General features: G+C 38.8%; 2 protein-coding genes across 7 annotated transcripts in view; one reads left to right on the top strand and one right to left on the bottom strand.

Moving 5' to 3' along the window:
• The window catches only part of fsip1 (fibrous sheath interacting protein 1), a 22570-nt gene extending 19657 nt beyond the window's left edge, over nt 1-2913 (top strand). For all 6 annotated transcript variants that reach the window (XM_042773409.1, XM_042773412.1, XM_042773410.1 and 3 more), the window contains one exon: nt 2503-2913. In XM_042773409.1, the coding sequence (XP_042629343.1) occupies nt 2503-2700 (198 nt within the window). In that variant the 3' untranslated portion in view covers nt 2701-2913. The remainder of the gene's footprint in view (nt 1-2502) is intronic.
• A 980-nt stretch (nt 2914-3893) lies between these two features.
• On the bottom strand, nt 3894-12354 carry LOC109108576 (thrombospondin-1-like). Its single transcript, XM_042773406.1, has 23 exons — nt 12202-12354; nt 12045-12115; nt 11378-11940; nt 11026-11101; nt 10758-10850; nt 10562-10671; nt 10284-10409; nt 9644-9740; nt 9378-9551; nt 9120-9296; nt 8865-9038; nt 8644-8771; nt 8409-8561; nt 8094-8312; nt 7910-8017; nt 7307-7466; nt 7096-7214; nt 6775-7009; nt 6440-6667; nt 6085-6356; nt 5900-5997; nt 5455-5594; nt 3894-5361 (listed from the first exon to the last, which is right to left on the bottom strand). Exons 1-23 carry the CDS (start codon nt 12312-12314, stop codon nt 5351-5353), a joined length of 3645 nt encoding a protein of 1214 aa, XP_042629340.1. The 5' UTR covers nt 12315-12354; the 3' UTR covers nt 3894-5350.
• Nucleotides 12355-17534: the final 5180 nt, after the last annotated feature.

The following is a 17534-nucleotide window of genomic DNA, read 5'->3' as shown; positions in this document are numbered from 1 at the left end:
TTTTTTATATAATTTAATATATTTTAAAATAAAATTGAATGTAACTATTTTTACTGTTTTCACAAACTGCTTCACAAAATTTTACAAACAGTACTATAACATTTTATTTTATTTTATTATTTGTAACATTTAAAAAAATACTTAACTAAAAATATTCTGTGTTCCTGAAGCTCAAACAGTGAAAGTGTGGCGCTCGCAACGCCAAGATCATGGGTTCGATTCCCAGTGCCATCAACGCAGAGTAAAATTCTTTGTATCAAAGCATCTGCCAGATTTATAATTAGATAGAATATAATAATATAATAGATTCACAATGACTGAAGATAAGAGAAGTAACTGATCAAAATGAAGTGAATTAATGATTAAACCAGAACACATATCTGACAATAAACTTAACTTAAAGGTAAAACACTTATTTTTCTGACCCCATTGACTGATATTTGAACTAGTTTTAATGATAAACTCACTTCAGTTTGATACATTTTTCATTATTATCTTCAGTCATTGTGAATCTCCAGTAAATGTCTCTTGATTTAAGGATGTTTAGATGTTTGCGATGGAAAAGCAGACATTAAGAGCATGAGTTCTGCAGCGTGAGGGTGTTCTGTGTGTTGGTGGTAAATCGAGGAGGTCTGACCCTCCTCTCGACCTGCAGCTCCTCTCACACCCGAGGGAAGAAAGACAATAGTTTACTGAGAAACACGAGCTGATGACTGGAGCTCAGAGCCGTCTGTGAGTCGAATGATGAACGCGCTGTGCTTTAGTCTCTTCAGAGGGAGAATTCTTTCAACTTTAGATCACTGCTGTGGTGTTTTTATGTGGAGAACTCATGGGGAAAAAATTCAAATAAAATTTTACATATATTTCAAAATTTAAAAAAAAGTATATTGTTGATAAAATGTTTCAAAATTAATTGATGTAAATGTTTTGTACCAATATTGTTTTGTATGTTTTTGAGAATTTATTTACAAACTATAAATATATTTTTAAAAGAAAAAAAATATAATAAAAGAATAAAAAAATTTTGCTCAATATATTTCAATTCAAGAAAATACATTGTTCACATAATTTTTTTTGTTGTTTTTTTCTGTAACATGTGAACATGTAACACATTTGAATAAAAATACAAATTCTTAAGTAATGATTTGATTATTTTTTTTTATTTTGTTATTTTTTATATGTGGCACGTGAACATTTAAATAATTTTTATAATATATTTTGGTATATGAAGGCTGAAACAAAATATATTTTCAAATTCCAAAATATATTTAATTGAGCTTCACTCTATATTTTTTAAATATATTATAATTTTTTTTTAAAAAATTTTTTTTGTTTTTTTATGTTTTGTACAGACCAAAAGTTTGGTAACATTACTATTTTTAATGTTTTTTGAAAGAAGTTTCTTCTGCTCATCAAGCCTGCATTTATTTGATCAAAAATACAGAAAAAAATGTAATATTGTGATATATTATTACAGTTTAAAATAATTGTTTTTAAATTTATTCTGCTCATCAAGCCTGCATTTATTTGACGATGATAAGATTTTTTTTTAGTTTAATTATCACATGATCCTTTAGAAATCATTCTAATATGATGATTCATTATCAAAGTTGGAAACAGTTCTGCTGCTTTATATTTTTCAGAACATGTTATACTTTTTTAGGATACTTTGATGAATAAAAAGTAAAAAAAAAAAACTATGTTTTTAAAATATAAATATTTTTGTAATAACAATATACACTACTGGTCAGTAATTTGGGGGTCAGTAATTTTCAGAAATACTGTTTCTTTTTTTTTAAATAAAATCAATACTTTTATTCAGCAAGGATGTGTTAAATTGATAAAAAGTGACAGTAAAGAAAATATATTATTAGAATATATATTATTAGAATGTGTTTTTTTTATGTGAATAAATGCAGTTCTTTTTAACCTTTTATTGATCAAATATATTAGACAGCAGAACTGTTTCCAACACTCATAATAAATCAGAATATTAGAATGATTTCTAAATGATCATGTGATAGACTGGATGTTACATGTGACACTGAAGGCTGGAGTAATGATGCTGAAAAATTCAGCTTTGCATCACAGGAATAAATTATTTTTTTAAAGTATATTCAAATAGAAAAACTATTATTTTAAGTTGTAATAATATTTCACAATATTAATGTTTTTTTCTGTATTTTTGATCAAATAAATGCAGGTTTGATGAGCAGAAGAGACTTCTTTCAAAAAACATTAAAAAGAGTAATGTTTCCAAACTTTTGACCTGTACTGTGTATGTATATATATATATATATATATATATATATATATATATATATATACTTTTTTTTTTTTTTTTTTTTTTTTGCAATATGGGTGTAAATGCATGTATAACATGCCCAAAAAATAATCCACTCTCCAGTTCCAAATCAGAACTAGTTTGAGCTCTTCATGAGGAGTGTTTGGTTTTGGTCACTGCAGCATGTGCTCATGTCCGTCTCTGTTCTGCTCTTGCAGTCGGTTCATTTGTCGGACGATCAGTTGAGGAATCTGCTGCTGGAATGTGAGGAGGACACGATCCGGTCTCCTGCAGGTTCCTCATCAGAATCTTCTCTCAGGACGAGCTCGGCTCTGGGTGCTTCTCCACGTCTCTCCGGCTCGGATCTGCTACTGGACGCCCGGCACAGCGAGACTGACTCGAAGAAAGAGGCATGAAATATGAAGGAGAATGTTCTTCTGTTTTCTATTTTGCTCTGGTTCATAATCTAGGTCTTCATGTTTTAAAGTTGCACAATAAGTGAGGACATGAAAGTGTGTTTGTCTTCCAGTCTCTGATGTGTCTGCCAGCGTCAGCATCACAATCAGACTCCAGAACATCTGAAGTAGAACGTAAGAGGACAAAATAAAATGTTCCTTTCAAAAATCAAACCAATATGTCTTTGTATTCATGTGATGAGTTTTTGATTACCTTAAAGAAATATGTGGATCAAGTCCATCTGAATCCGTCTGACGCTGACCTTGTTCTTCGTTGAGAACCCTTACTAGTGCACTTGTGTTATGGCTCATTTACACCACACAAGTACACACACTACTGTCCGACGTTTGGGGAATGCTTTAAATTAATCAAAAATTACACAAGTTCTATTTCAAATAAATGCATGATCAAACTTTCTGTTCATCAAAAATATTGTGCAGCACAACTGTGTTCAACATTGATAATAATCAGAAATATTTCTTGAGCAGCAAATCATCATATTATTATGATTTCTGAAGATCATGTGACACTGAAGACTGGAGTACTGATGCTGAAAATACAGCTGCGCATCACAATACTACTTTCAAAAATATTAAAAAGTCATTCTGACCCTTAACTTTTGAACAGTCCTGTACTAAATCAACGTCTAGAGCTAAAGCAGAAACAGCTCACATCTTCTTCACTAACTGTAGATTACTGAGTGTAAAGCATGACGTTTAATAATTGTCCATGTGCACACCTGAGCAGGTGTTTATATGGACGTGTTACAGCGACTCCATTCCCAGCATTCCTGACCTTGAAGGTGAGCCGAGGGTTTGCTGATAAAAGATCCCGGATTTCATGTGAGAAAATAGTTTTTTAATGCTTTTTTTTTTTTGACTAAATAAGCTTTTATTGTAGCAGTAACCTTGAGTCATTTTAACCAGAAACCAAACCACAGACAGACTGCACAATTAATATGTCTACTTAAGACAAATTCTTATTTATGGACTGGATTTCTTTGAGATTTATTGTGTAAATTTTTTTTTAGAAATCAGGCCAGTTGACTGTATTTTCATACTGAGCACAGCGTGTCATCCGTCAAGGGAAGACGTCATTTAAGCAGATTCGATTCTGGAGTTTAAAACGAGCTAATAACAACAAAAGCATTTCATTGTCATTTTTTAATCAAAAGTATTTATTGTTCATTGATTTTACAAAAGGATTGATAAGAATTAAACAACATTATTGTGTAAAACTAGTAACAATACTGACACTGAAGCATCCTTAAACATAAAAAACTAAGATAATCCTCATCAGTGTGCAAACAGTTTAAACAAACACTTCTAATGTCAGGTTACAGTTCCTTATAAATTATATTAAATAGCTTATATCTACACATAAGACATTATTAAAACAGAAAAACAACTTAACCAATAACTTACTTGGAAAAAAAAAAACATTCATTAATTAGGCACAAACGAATTATATTAAAACCTTTACATTCATGTTCTACTGGGGCATCTCATAAAAAAGTTTGTTTTTTCTTTTATTATGTGCAGAATTATTGTTTTACTACATACAGTAGCTCTAAAACAAAACAGAACTGAATTATAACTGCCACAAATATAATTTGCCATTTTTGTTGAGTTCAATTATACAACAGTGAGGTAATATTTGTACGTTTACATCATATTCTGTTCATCATTCATTCACCCCGGTCTGTTCCTCCCGGACGGAAGGAAACGCTCCAGTTGTTCTCTGTTTGTTTCAGTAATACGTGGCTCTGAGATGAGTTCTCTTGCATCCATCGCCTCTCAACACAATAAATAAATTAAACAAGTGCGCCTATTATCCATCCCTCTCTAACATCTCCACTTCCTTTTTTATTTCTAATTGTTTAGAACCACAAAACTCTTGAGTCTGTGAATGATTATAAAAGCTCATCGGGACATCTGTGTATAAATCTAAGACATGAACTTCCTCCTTGAGCGGCAAATCACAAAGGTCCTTCTAGCCCTGAGAAGCACTCCACTCTATAAACAGTGAAATGAAGACTCTTGGGTTGTCAACATCGATGACAGAATCTGATCGGAAGCAGACATCAAGACTGATGAATTTAGGGGGGAGTAATGGGTAACTCATAACTTATGGAAAAACAAGCCTGAATCAACGAGTCCTGAAGATCTGGATGTCTCAATGACAAACATCCTCGCAGAAGAACACGCTTTCACAAAGTCAAACAGACTTGTCTGTCCTGTGCGTCACTCCTCAACAGTTCCTGCTGTAGGGTCTCAAACCCACCAGAATCAAGGGGAAGCTTTCGCTTCAGTTCACAAGTGGCTCCTTTGTCATGATCATAGTCCACAGCAGATCTGAGGTGACACTATAGAAGAACTTCCCTTTACCAATCACATGATAAGAAACAAGCTGAGAGCGGAGGAGATAGATGAGGTGAAAGTATTGATGGGTCTTCATGCTCAACCTGCTCCTGTGGTCCTTGTTTAGATTGAAAGTTTTTGGGCTCCATATTTGGACCCTCGATCTCACCACAGAAGAGTTTTATAACACAGAACACATTTAAACCAACAGATAATGGACACATCCTTAAGGTAAACGCTGATGGGTCCGTTATGATGAATCTGCAAAAGAGTCAAACAAACACTCGTGAACTTTCCAGAACAATAAGAGAACTAAAGAGAGGAATATTCTTTAAAACCATCCAAACGTGTTACCTCGGCATTCGTATTTGAGGTCTGAGAAGTAAACCATCTCTTGAGAGAAGACAAAGAGGCCAAGTCTTCCTCCAGCATATGTCTTGTCATAGATGCTTCCGGAATCAGCCAAGACTTTCTTGCCTTCATACATGATAACTCTAAAAATCAATCAACAGAGCAGGAGTGAGTGAAGCTGTTTTTCCGATTTAGCTGTTGTTTAGTACCTAGGACAAAACAGTTGATCTAAGTTGAGGCCGCCCAATGCTGTTCCTGGAGATCCACCTACCTGCAGAGTTCAGTTCCAACCCTGCTCCATCACACCTGTGTGTAATTATCAAGTGGTCCTCAAGCTCTTAATTAGCCGGTTCAGTTGTGTTTGATTGGGACTGGAGCTGAACTGAGAAAAGTAGAGCTCCAGGAAAGGGATTGGGCACCCCTGATCTAAGTTGGCTTCCACACTTACCTGATGTGTCCGGTTTTGGGTCTGTGGATTAGTTGCCATCTGTAGGCGGTATAATCCTTCCAGCCAATGTTCTTGGGATCATGCCACAGGGTACGCACCTGCAAAGGGTCCAAAATAAGGTGAGCAGGACATTTCATTAAACTCAATTGAATGTTCTCATGACAGCTTGATAGAATGATATATACCTGTCCCTCTGTGTCTCCAGTGTGCCACAAAGCATTTCTGAGGTGTTCACCCGGTCCAGTGGTCGAGTTTACTACTTTAACCGACAGTCCAGAGTACCCCTGTGCTTTAGTGGGTGTATGAGACCAGTAGGTCTGTGTGATCTGTTTCCACATCACCACATAGAAACGTGAGCTAGATTGGTAGCCAAACACAAAGCCAGCGTAGTCGTCGTCACGGTCTGTGTTGATGAAGAACGTGCCGCTAAAGTCCACGGCATTGAACTCATCATAACCTGAGGGACAACAACAATAAGAAAATTAACATTTGGATGTAGATGAATGTGTTTATCATGAGCTGTATCTCTCAACCACTTACCAACAGCGATGCCAGGATCACAGTTGACGGTCTGCAGAAGTTCTTTGCCCTGGTGACGGACGACCCAGTTGGGGTCAATTTGGGAAGTTCCCGTGGGATCGAGAGGAACCATTTGGAACCTTCGAAAGTCTGTTTCACTGATGCCGAAGTTCTCTGGGCAAACGTCGTAAATATCCGGCACGTTATCAACGTCAAAGTCGTCCTTGCAAACGTCGCCTCGCCCGTCTCCTGGGAAGGAGAAAAGAGACAAAAATTCAGCATGTGGAAGTTTACACTTGCACAAATAAAATTTGACATAAAATTGACTGAAATCAGTGCTGGCTTGTTGGACTCACCGTCCGAATCCAGTTGATCCGGGTTGAAGGCGAGTCGGCAGTTGTCTTTTTCATCAGGCACACCATCATTGTCATCATCGTGATCGCAGGCGTCTCCTTTGCCGTCCTTGTCATGGTCGACCTGGTTGGCGTTGGGGATGTAGGGACAGTTGTCAAGGTTGTTCTGATGTCCATCCTCATCGATGTCCTGGTTGTTGTCACACTTGTCTCCAATGTTGTCAGAGTCAGAGTCGATCTGTGACATCACATGGATTATTGCAAAGCTTCTGCTGTTTATAGTTGCACACTCATGTCTTAATAAAACAAGTTCAAGCATCTCACCTGGTCAGGGTTGTGCTCCAGTGGGCAGTTGTCACAGTGGTCACCGACTCCGTCTCCATCACTGTCTCTCTGGTCAGTGTTGTACACATATGGACAGTTGTCCTTCTCATTCAGGATGCCTGTACAAATAAATCCCAGTGTTACACCAACACACCCTTATAATGGTTTCTGTGTTCTTTGTGTTGATCGGGTAACGTGATGAAAGACTTACCATCACCATCGATGTCAATGGCACACGCATCACCCTGGCCGTTGTTGTCTGTGTCGGTCTGTTCTGGATTACTGTCATATGGGCAATTATCACAACTGTCACCAACTTGATCGCGGTCATTGTCGTACTGTCCTGGGTTAAAGATGAACGGGCAATTGTCCTAGTTCAAAACAAGAACATCCAGCCAAGTCAGTGATGAAACCAGAAAGACAGAAACATCTGGAGACTCTTTACCTCACAGACTGAAATTTCTAAATACATGCACACAACATAGAAAAGCTATAAACAAAATTAATGTCTGAAGTGATATGCCATGGACGTGATGGTTTGGGACACAGCTGTGCTGGAATGCACCGTTTGGCTGCAAGACTCTGACTGTTTGTTTGCCCAGGCACATTTTGTGTACGATTTGAATTATGGATGTTAAACCAAGAGATCCAGAAAGGCTGGATGGAAGCCATCATAAATGCTTTATTTATTTGCTACTGGCAAAGTCTCTTTCTCTTTCTCTTCTGTTCACTCTGTTCTTTCTTTTTTAGTCAGTAGAATGCTATGACAGTCAACTCCAAATGCTCTTGCAGAAGAACAATGTGTACGACTTACCCCCTCATCAGGGATCCCATCATTGTCATCATCACTGTCACAAGCATCTCCAGTTCCATCTTTGTCATAGTCTTCTTGACCAGAGTTGGGAAGGTCAGGACAGTTGTCCTAAAAATTACAAGTTTTGATGAAGATTTTGTAACCTCATTGTATAATGGGATATGGTAAGGAAATGGTCACATACCTTCTTGCAGTGGTAGGTGGCATTTTCCACACAATGGAGGTCCCTGTTTGGCCAGCCGTCAAGGTCAGAGTCCTCTCCACAGATGTAACCGTTCCCAGCGTAGCCTGGTTTACATTCACAGCGGTGCATGATGTCAGAGAAGATGCCCAGGTAGATGCAGTTGGCATTCTTATTGCAGTCATGGCTGCCGTCCTTGCACGGGTTTCTAGGTGTGCAGACCTGTGAATAGGTCGATTTAATGTTGGTTACCACCTCATGGAAGGAGAAAGAACTGGCCCTTCCCTTTGTTAACACTGTTCTTAAGACTAGTCTAACCTGTTTGTTGGCAATGGCCTGATCTGTTCCCCTGCCGAAGGGCTGCTGTCCAGAGTAGCGTAGAGGGCAGGGCAGGCAGTTGTAGCCTGGTTCTGTGTTCACACACTGGTGGACTCCATTGAGCACGAAACAGGCATCTGGAACTTCTTTGCACTGCACATACCAAAATTAAGAATATTTAGAAACACCAGTGTCTTTGTTTAGAAGCGTCTGTCTCATTGGTGTGACACCTCACCTCGTCAATGTCTTGACAGTGGACTCCATCCCCAGTGTATCCAACCGGACACTCGCCACACTTCCAGGAGCCATCGGGGAAGCTGGTGCATTTGGTCCCAGCAAAGCATGGGTTAGACAGGCATCCATCTGTACATGATAGTACGGAACTGGGTTATTTTGATATCCTGTGACAAGGATTTAAAAACTTGATCCTTAACAATGAAACATTTTATGTCTTACCAACAGGACACGGCTGGGCATTGCACAAACGGGTTCCTTTGGAGTCACCCAGGCATTCTTTTCCACCGTATTTGGGAGCGGGGCTGTTACACAGACGGTGTCTGCGCTGCAGTCCTCCACCGCACGTGACAGCGCAAGAGTCCCATGGTGACCAGGGTCCCCAACCTCCATTCACTGAGACACCGAGAGAAATGCAGGGTCATTTGGGTTTTCAGGGCATATTCTGCAAACACTTCAATAGTTGCAAATACTCACCGGGGCATGGGTCCTTCTGGCACGGCTCGGTCTGACGACCGTCTCCCTCGCAGTCTTTCCCATCCATCTGAGGCGTAGGGGAGTTGCACAACCGGATGCGAGTGATGACGCCTTCACCACACGTCACTGAGCAAGAAGACCAAGGGGACCAGTGGCTCCATTTGCCATCCTGTTTGACTGCATGAAAGCAGAAATAAGCATTAAAGATGTGCACGGGGATCTAAACATGATGCCAGCAGTGCATGTTGTTGAACTCACAGCGTTTGTCGCATTCTTGCGTGTAACAGTCTCTCGTCTGGACAGACGTGCCGTCGCAGTTGCTATTGATTCGGTCGCAAGAGCGTCCGCGCTGTTGAATGCCTCTGCCACAGGTCACCGAACAGTGTGTCCATTCGGACCAGGGCGACCAGCCGTCTACACCCGCATCGTTCACTTGAAGAAAACAAACAGAGAAAATATCTCCAAATGTGGTCAGAGATCAGATGAACGTTGACCTACATAATGAATTCTGAAACTTGACTTACGTGTTCCACAGCGTGGGCAGCATTCACCGTCGGGGACAGTAGCGTTGGCACAGGGCATGAGGGGACAGGAGATTTCACGACACACAGTGGCGGAGTTCTGTGAATAAAATATTTGAAGTGAGTTTAATTAATTGCACGATCCCGACAGCTGCACATAATGGATGGGAAATAAACGCCTCTCTGCTGGCAATAAAAAGTGACCCTTGGCTTTGGCAGGAAAATCTTGTGGTGATATAAACTCTGAGTGGGCAGCAGGGGAATACATCTGTCCGGACTAACAAAGTGTTTTAATGTGGCCAGCATGAGGGTGGAGAAGACATACTGAGTCAGCGGCCACAACCGCACACACACTAACACACACGCAGGCAGGCGCTGGTCTCACCGGAAACCAGAGACAGCGGGTATCACTCACCAATTAAAACATTCCTGAATCCCAGCCATTTAAGATGTATGTGTGAGAAAGAAACACAACGGACTGAGAGAGGAAGAGATTGAACTTTTTTCCCATCTCCAAAACCAGGCTTTCCACCGGGGATTTTGACTAACTTAACCACCAGCTACTCACACTAAACAATACTAACCAGTATAAATTAAGTGAAAAGAACACTTTACATGAGTTGAACAGTAAGAAGACCCATACCTGACACGTGCAGTGGGTGCAGCTGTCCACCGTCCACTCGTCTTTGTCTCTGTGAATGATGCCGTTGTGCAGACAAACCCCTTCCTGGGTTTTAATCTTAGTCATGATTAAGCTGTTGTATGCTGTCTGAAAGCCAGAAGAACAGAGGAACTGTCATTAGAAACAACATTTTTTTGGGGAAGTGGCTGAGGAACAAGTGTTTGGCATTAGAAGAGAAACAGGGTGGAGAGACACATGTATGTATGAACATCAGACAGACAGCTGGTTTTGATTCTCACCACTTGGCGGAGCTCGTCTGACAATTGCTTCACCACCATGCCGAGTCCCTTGAGCTCCTTAAACATGCTGGACAGATCGTCGCAGGAGAAACCGCAGATCTCCTGCAGATCTGAAGAGGAACAGGATTCTGATGTTAACTTCACGAGTCCATGATGAGACCCCAGACACATTACAAGCATATGACGATCATCTGACCTTTTGACTTGTGTCCGGTGTAATCAGTGCGGATGGCTGGGCTGGATCCTTCCAAAGGGTTTTCCAAGGTCATGACATCTGTGATGAAGGTTGCTGTATTGACAACACATGAGCTTTAATATAATATTTATGTTTTTTAATAAATAAATACATAATATATTTATTTAATTACTTTATTTATTATGATAATTATTATTATTATTATTATTTGGTATTTAGAATATAAAAAGTTCATTTTTATACAACATAAGATCGATTAAACACTTACATCTCTCGCATCCTTTATTGCGTAAAATCTCGTCCAGCGTCGTTCCAAAAACAAAACGCACGTTCTGGAGAACTCCCTGGAAAACAGGATAATGGTCAAAAACAGAGATTGGCAGAAGAAAAAAAAACAGTTCCAACAGCTACGATTACAAGGAACATTCAGACGGAGAATGTAAAACAAGAACACTTTGCGCGCACGAACCGCGTCTTTACGCGTTTCCAAACGTCTCGTTAGAGGACGAAAATGTGCATCAGATGGAAATATAATACAACGGATAGCACGATAAAACCACAGATAACTGATATAACACCACTACAATCATGCAGCTCCTATATATCAAACAGATTCTTACCATGAAGCGATCGGATTTGGCGGCTCCTTTGGCGATCCTCAGACTCGCGATGTCCGCGCTCTCCTGATTCAGGATCTGCTGGATCGGAGCATCGAGTTCTTGAGTGTTGATCTTCTCGCAGCCCACATGAACCTGAGCTCGATCCTCCTGCACAAACACCGTGATGTTCTTCCAGTGTCCGTTCGCCACGTTCACGTCCGCAATGGACACCACATGCTGTCCGCTCGCGGTCCAGTACACCAGATCCACGGTGTTGGCTTTCCCGTTGGAGATGATCTCAAAGACGGATCCGGTGCCGTCTGTCCTCTCTACGGAGACCAGGCTGCCCCTGGTGCGCTTGACTTGCTTGAGGTTGGCGGTGAAGATGAAGCCTCTCTCGCTCTGGATGGAGTAGATCAGGTCCCTGAAGGAGAGCTCGGGCACTGAGGGGATCAGGTTCGGGTTCAGGATCTTGTACGCGGGGCTGTTTGGATCGGGTCCCTTCACTAAATTCACCCCGTGATGCTTCTTGTCGACACGAGTGAGCTCGAACAGATCGAACACGGTGTCATCATCCGGCATTTCTGCGGATTCCGAGAGAAAGAAAGCGCGCAACGAATGCGAGTGTGAGCGCGCACGAATATACCGAACAGATGAAAAATAATCAAAGCATAAAGTTTCTCCTCACCTACGCGTCTGCTGCTCGCGGAACTCCACAACAAGAGGCACAAAACGAGTCCTTTCAGAGTCATGATTCCCCTGAAATCACATCACATCACATCACACATCTGTCTGTACGTGTGAAACACCGTCTCGGAAGCACAGCGCTGAAAATAAACACTCACCTGAAGAGAGATGCTCTTTGACGCTTTGCAGAAATTCTCTGGTATGTTTGACTCTCTCTCTCTCTCTCTCTCTGTATGTGTGTGTTGGAGATGTTCTGCTCTTCTGCGCTCATGAGACTCCAGCGCTATTTAAGTCATTTCACACATTCTTCAGCTGCTCTCTCGACCAATCAGCGTTCAGCAGGACGCGCATATTCAACATCAGGAGAAAAAACTGCGCATTCCACAGCAAACTTCTCATCAGCCAACACACACGCCAAAAAATTATATATATATATAAAGTTGAGTTAAAAAGTTGGTTATTTTATATATACACTACAGTTTAAAAGTTTGGGGTTAGCAAGATTTTCTCTTCTCGTGAAATATTGTTACAATTTAAAACAGCTGTTTTCTGTGTGAATCTCTGTTAAAGTGTAATGTATTTCTGTGATGTGCAGCTGTATTTTCAGCATCATTACTCCAGTCTTCAGTGTCACATGATCTTCAGAAATCATTCTAATATACTGATTTTATTTCTGTGGAAACTGTGATACATTTTACTTTTCAAGATTATTTGATGAATAGAAAGTTCAAAAGAACAGCATTTATTTGAAGTAGAACTCTTTTGTAACATTTCTGTCATTCATTTCTTATTAAAGAAAGAAGGTCTTTCAGCTCATCCAGCAGGATTCTATTTGGTCTCTGAATCATTTGTTATGACAGAAATTCCATTAGCATTCCATTAGGATTATTTTGAAAATGTTTGCATTTGGACATTATGGTATTTCCTGTTTATAACCGTGATGTGTTCCTCACATCAGTCAAATTTATCTATTCTTTGAGACGAAGTGCATCATAAGAAGCCATGAAATTAAAATATGTTTGTTCTTTAAGATGATTTTTCTCCAGTGTGACGGGATTCTAATGCAGCCGGTGTGTGCGTGTGTGCGTGTAATTATGTAAACTCCCAGGAAACATATCAAATATTATAGTGATGCAGTCATGGCTTATAAAACGAGCGGTGATTGCACAGGCCTGCTGACGCTCACATGTGGGCGGCACAGAGAAACACAAAGCTTTCTGAAGGCTGGACAGAACCGGCCTGATGTCAGTGTTTCCAGTGGATACTCAGAGATATCACTGAACGGCTGTTCAATATCACTCACTGGAGTCTGAAACAAACAGACGCTCCAGCATCTCTGCACTGCGTCTCCTGATCAAAAAAATCATAATATGACAGAAGTTCTTCAGTGCATGTAATTCCTGTATTGTACGGATATAGACAGTGACCACAAACACATTTAAAATGTCATTCAATAGAAATGATCAAAGCAAAGGAAGATTGAAGTGAAGTTTGTTTTGAGAAAAGCTCCTGCAGCGTCTGATCAGATGCAGACTCACACGGTCATATTTTATGATCTAATGACAGTCACAAATTTATAAGATTGATTCTTGGTGCTCAGAATCATTTTATTTCTCCTGAGAAACAACCTCAGCTTTATTTCTCATAAGAAATGACCTCACGCTGTGAATTATAATTGTAATTGTGACAGAAGTAGGTCAGATGAAGGAAAGTGAATAAACGGAGCTCCAGAAAACATCTGATCATCAGTAATCTTTTGAGAAGAAACCATCAGATGCTTTGTGTCTGACCTGTGAAAGATGAAAAACATCAGATTAAAACGGCCTCATCAGGTTCAACTTCACTGACATTTACTGAAGGAAACATGAGTGTCGCTTACCTGTGGAAGAGTCTCTGTGATCTTCTGCTCAGTAGATTTATTCACCTGTTTTATCATCTGACACTGAAGGGAACAGTTGGAAAAAAAAAATAGCTTAAAGTTTATTCACCCTCAGATCATCAGAGATCAGGATGAGTGTGTTTCTTCATCAGGTTTGTAGAAATGTAGCACTGCATCAGTGTCTCAGCAATGGATGCTCTGCAGTGAATGGGTGCCGTCAGAATGAGAGTCCAAACAGCTGATAAAAACATCACAATAATCCACAAGTAATCCACAGCACTCCAGTCCATCAGTGAACATCTGGAGAAGACAAAAGATGAAACAAATCCAGCATTAAGATGTCGTCAGAATGAGATACATAGAGTCCATAATCCATAATAGCACTTCCTGCAGTGAAAAAGTGTTCTGGTGTGAATCAGGAGAGAAATCTGCACCGATCAAGCAGTGTTTAAACAGCTCTAAACAAATATGTGTCTGGATTTTGATGTGAGAGACAACAGGAGATGCACTTTTTCACTGGAGGAAGTGTTATTATGGATTATGAACTCTATGTATTTGAGTTTTAGGTTCTTTGCCACTGTCACCTTGAGCTTGCTTAGTTGGGAACGCTTCATTTCTGGCGTTATTGTTTAATTGACTGCACAGACACTACTGGAAGAGAGCTGAACTGAGCTGCACAATGACATCACTGAATCAACAATGATAAACTGACTGTTTTCTATCGTCCTCTTGCATTATCAGCACACAAGTTTCCTGTTTATCACTGTAAAGCTGCTCTGACATGATCTGTATTGTGTAAAGCGCTCTATAAATAAAGGTGACGACTTTTCGGTGAACTATTCCTTGAAGTTTGATACTTAGTGTTAGAAGTTTGATCAGAGTTTTTAACATCTACACATATCAGCACTAGCACTAGCAAACATTTATACACTCATTCAGATCTTTAATTTACTAATAACTTAATATTAATGTTATAATATTATAATAATTTTCATTCTGATTTCAACCTATCTATTATACATAACTCCTTTAACACAGTTTTTCACTTGTTTTCATAGTTACTAAGTGATGTGAATCTCTATATCTGTCAAGCAGGATTTATAGACTGCGTCACTGAAACTCTCACCTGGATGTGTGTGGACCTGAGGATGACGGTGGGATCTGTAGCCTCCGGCCTGGAACTTTCCAATAAACGATGAGTCAGTGGCATGGGTTCTGGTTTTTGCCACAGGAGCTGCTGTCAAGCTCCAACAAACACAGAGTTCCTCTGAATTCAGATCCCAGTGAAACTAAACTTAATTTGACACTCAGACATCAGATCTGGATCTTCCTCACATCGATGAATAAAGAGATTTGTCCTTCAGGAATTATGCCATTTCCTTAAATATCAATTGGAACGGCATTGGAACAGCTCCCAATTTCTTTGGAAAATATTCCATAACTCAATAAAGGCAGTTTAGATGATGTGATCTGACAAACACTGTCTGATTGATTCAAACATGCAGTCGCTCTCATTCCTCCTGCTTATACACTGAGTAGCTTTTAGTCAAGACTCTGTAATTTCATTGATGGAAATGAAGATTTTGTGGGTTTCTGTGCATCTGAAATACACCAGAAAACAAACGCTTGACATGTGCATCAATTTATTATAGTTAACTAAATCTGAAACTAAAATAAAAATATTAAAATACTTTTTTTTTTTACTTGAAATAAAGTAAAGGTTAACTGAAATAAAATTAAATATGAAAAACATTTTATTTGAGCTAGAGGCCAAGCCAACATTTCTGAGTTTAAGTTTAACTCGATGTACTAAAATAACTGAAACTAAAGCTAAAAACAACAAAAGCAACACATTTACTAAAACTAACAAAAAATATATAACAATAAAAACTGATTAATTGAATAATAAAAAAACTACAACTGTATCTTAATGATACTAAAATTACACTGCTGCGTTCTGTGATCCTCTGATTTTTGTTTTGTCATATTTCACTGATTTGCACAGTATCTGTTCAGTCATGAAGAAAATGTTAAAGGAGAATAACTATTAAAAAAGTTTGCAGTTCATTTTTCTTGTGTGATTTGGATGAAACAGGATATTTGTTCTCCTGAACTGATCAAATGGTGAAAGTGTCTCTGCGATGAAAGCCGTTAATTAATAAAAAGGTATTGATTGGCATCAGATGGAACAAGTTTATACGATCTGATAAGGATTATGAAGATGAATTTTAATTTCTGTGTAGAATAATGTCACTGATAAGAGCAGGCACGAGTACTGATGGTAAATAGAGTTCATTTGATTTCATGATATTAACAGCACTCTTCATCTTGATCGTCTGTCTTAAATTCAAATCAAACTATAAGTTTAAGTCCTTTTCCAGGAATTCTCAGTCCGTTGCAGCAACTAACTGAATATGCTGTGGATCATCCGTCACTTCAGGGTAGAGCTGACGCCGCGTCCTCAGGGCTCCGTCTGGACTCCTGCTCTCATCATGTATGAAGGAGCACATGTCTTCAGGTAACTCATACTCATACTCATCTCTGACATGTTGCTTGACCTTCCAGGAAAAAAAAAGCTTCCAAACCTGTACAGATTGCATAATTCTTGTGGATGACAGACATGATATTCAGGGTTTATGTTGGGTGATGCTTTTCAAACTGAGTGCTGAGTGATCAGGATCGAAGCCATCAGATGAACAGCAGCAGTGAGAGATGGAGATTAATGAGGCCAAACAGATCAACGTCAAGTCAAGTATATTTGTGTAGCACAGCTTTACAGAAAGTCATACTGTCTTGTTCTAGTAAGAGATTTGAATATCAGTTGGTTTTGTTCTATTGAGAGATTTAAATGCCTGTCAGTTTGGTTCTATTGAGAGATTAAATATTGGTCGGATTTGTCCTATTAAGAGATTAAATATCGGTCTGTTTTGTTCTATTAAGAGATTTAACAATCAGTTGGTTTTGTTCTATTGAGAAAGTTAAATATCGGTTGGTTTTGTTCTATTAAGATATTTAAATATCGGTCTGTTTTGTTCTATTAAGAGATTTAACAATCAGTTGGTTTTGTTCTATTGAGAAAGTTAAATATCGGTTGGTTTTGTTCTATTAAGATATTTAAAAATCAGTTGGTTTTGTTCTATTGAGAAAGTTAAATATATTAAGGTTTTGTTCTATTAAGATATTTAAAAATCAGTTTGGTTTTTGTTCTGTTGAGAAAGTTAAATATCGGTTGGTTTGTTCTATTAAGATATTTAAATATCCACGTTGGTTTTGTTCTGTTGAGAAAGTGTTAAATATCGGTTGGTTTTGTTCTATTAAGATATTTAAAAATCAGTTGGTTTTGTTCTATTGAGAAAGTTAAATATCGGTTGGTTTTGTTCTATTAAGATATTTAAAAATCAGTTGGATTTGTTCTATTGAGAAAGCTAAATATCAGTCGGTTTTGTTCTATTAAGATATTTAAAAATCAGCTTGGTTTTGTTCTGTTGAGAAAGTTAAATATCGGTTGGTTTTGTTCTGTTGAGAAAGTTAAAATATCAGTTGGTTTTTTGTTCTATTAAGATATTTAAATATCATTGGTTTTATTCTATGAGAAAGTTAAAAAAAAAATAT

This window comes from Cyprinus carpio, chromosome A17 (assembly GCF_018340385.1).
Source record: "Cyprinus carpio isolate SPL01 chromosome A17, ASM1834038v1, whole genome shotgun sequence".
In the NCBI taxonomy this organism is placed as follows: Eukaryota; Metazoa; Chordata; class Actinopteri; order Cypriniformes; family Cyprinidae; genus Cyprinus; species Cyprinus carpio.
The sequence above is the reverse complement of the archived record's forward strand: the minus strand, read 5'-3'. Positions and strand labels throughout refer to the sequence as shown.

Bases quoted from the DNA above. Each gene is read 5' to 3' on its own strand.
- LOC109108576 (XM_042773406.1), bottom strand. From the start codon at position 12,314: ATGAGCGCAGAAGAGCAGAACATCTCCAACACACACATACAGAGAGAG. The intron at 9,039-9,119 runs GTGAGTATTTGC...TCGGTGTCTCAG, and splicing joins CCAGAAGGACCCATGCCCCG to TGAATGGAGGTTGGGGACCC. The intron at 8,313-8,408 runs GTTAGACTAGTC...ACCTATTCACAG, and splicing joins AGGCCATTGCCAACAAACAG to GTCTGCACACCTAGAAACCC.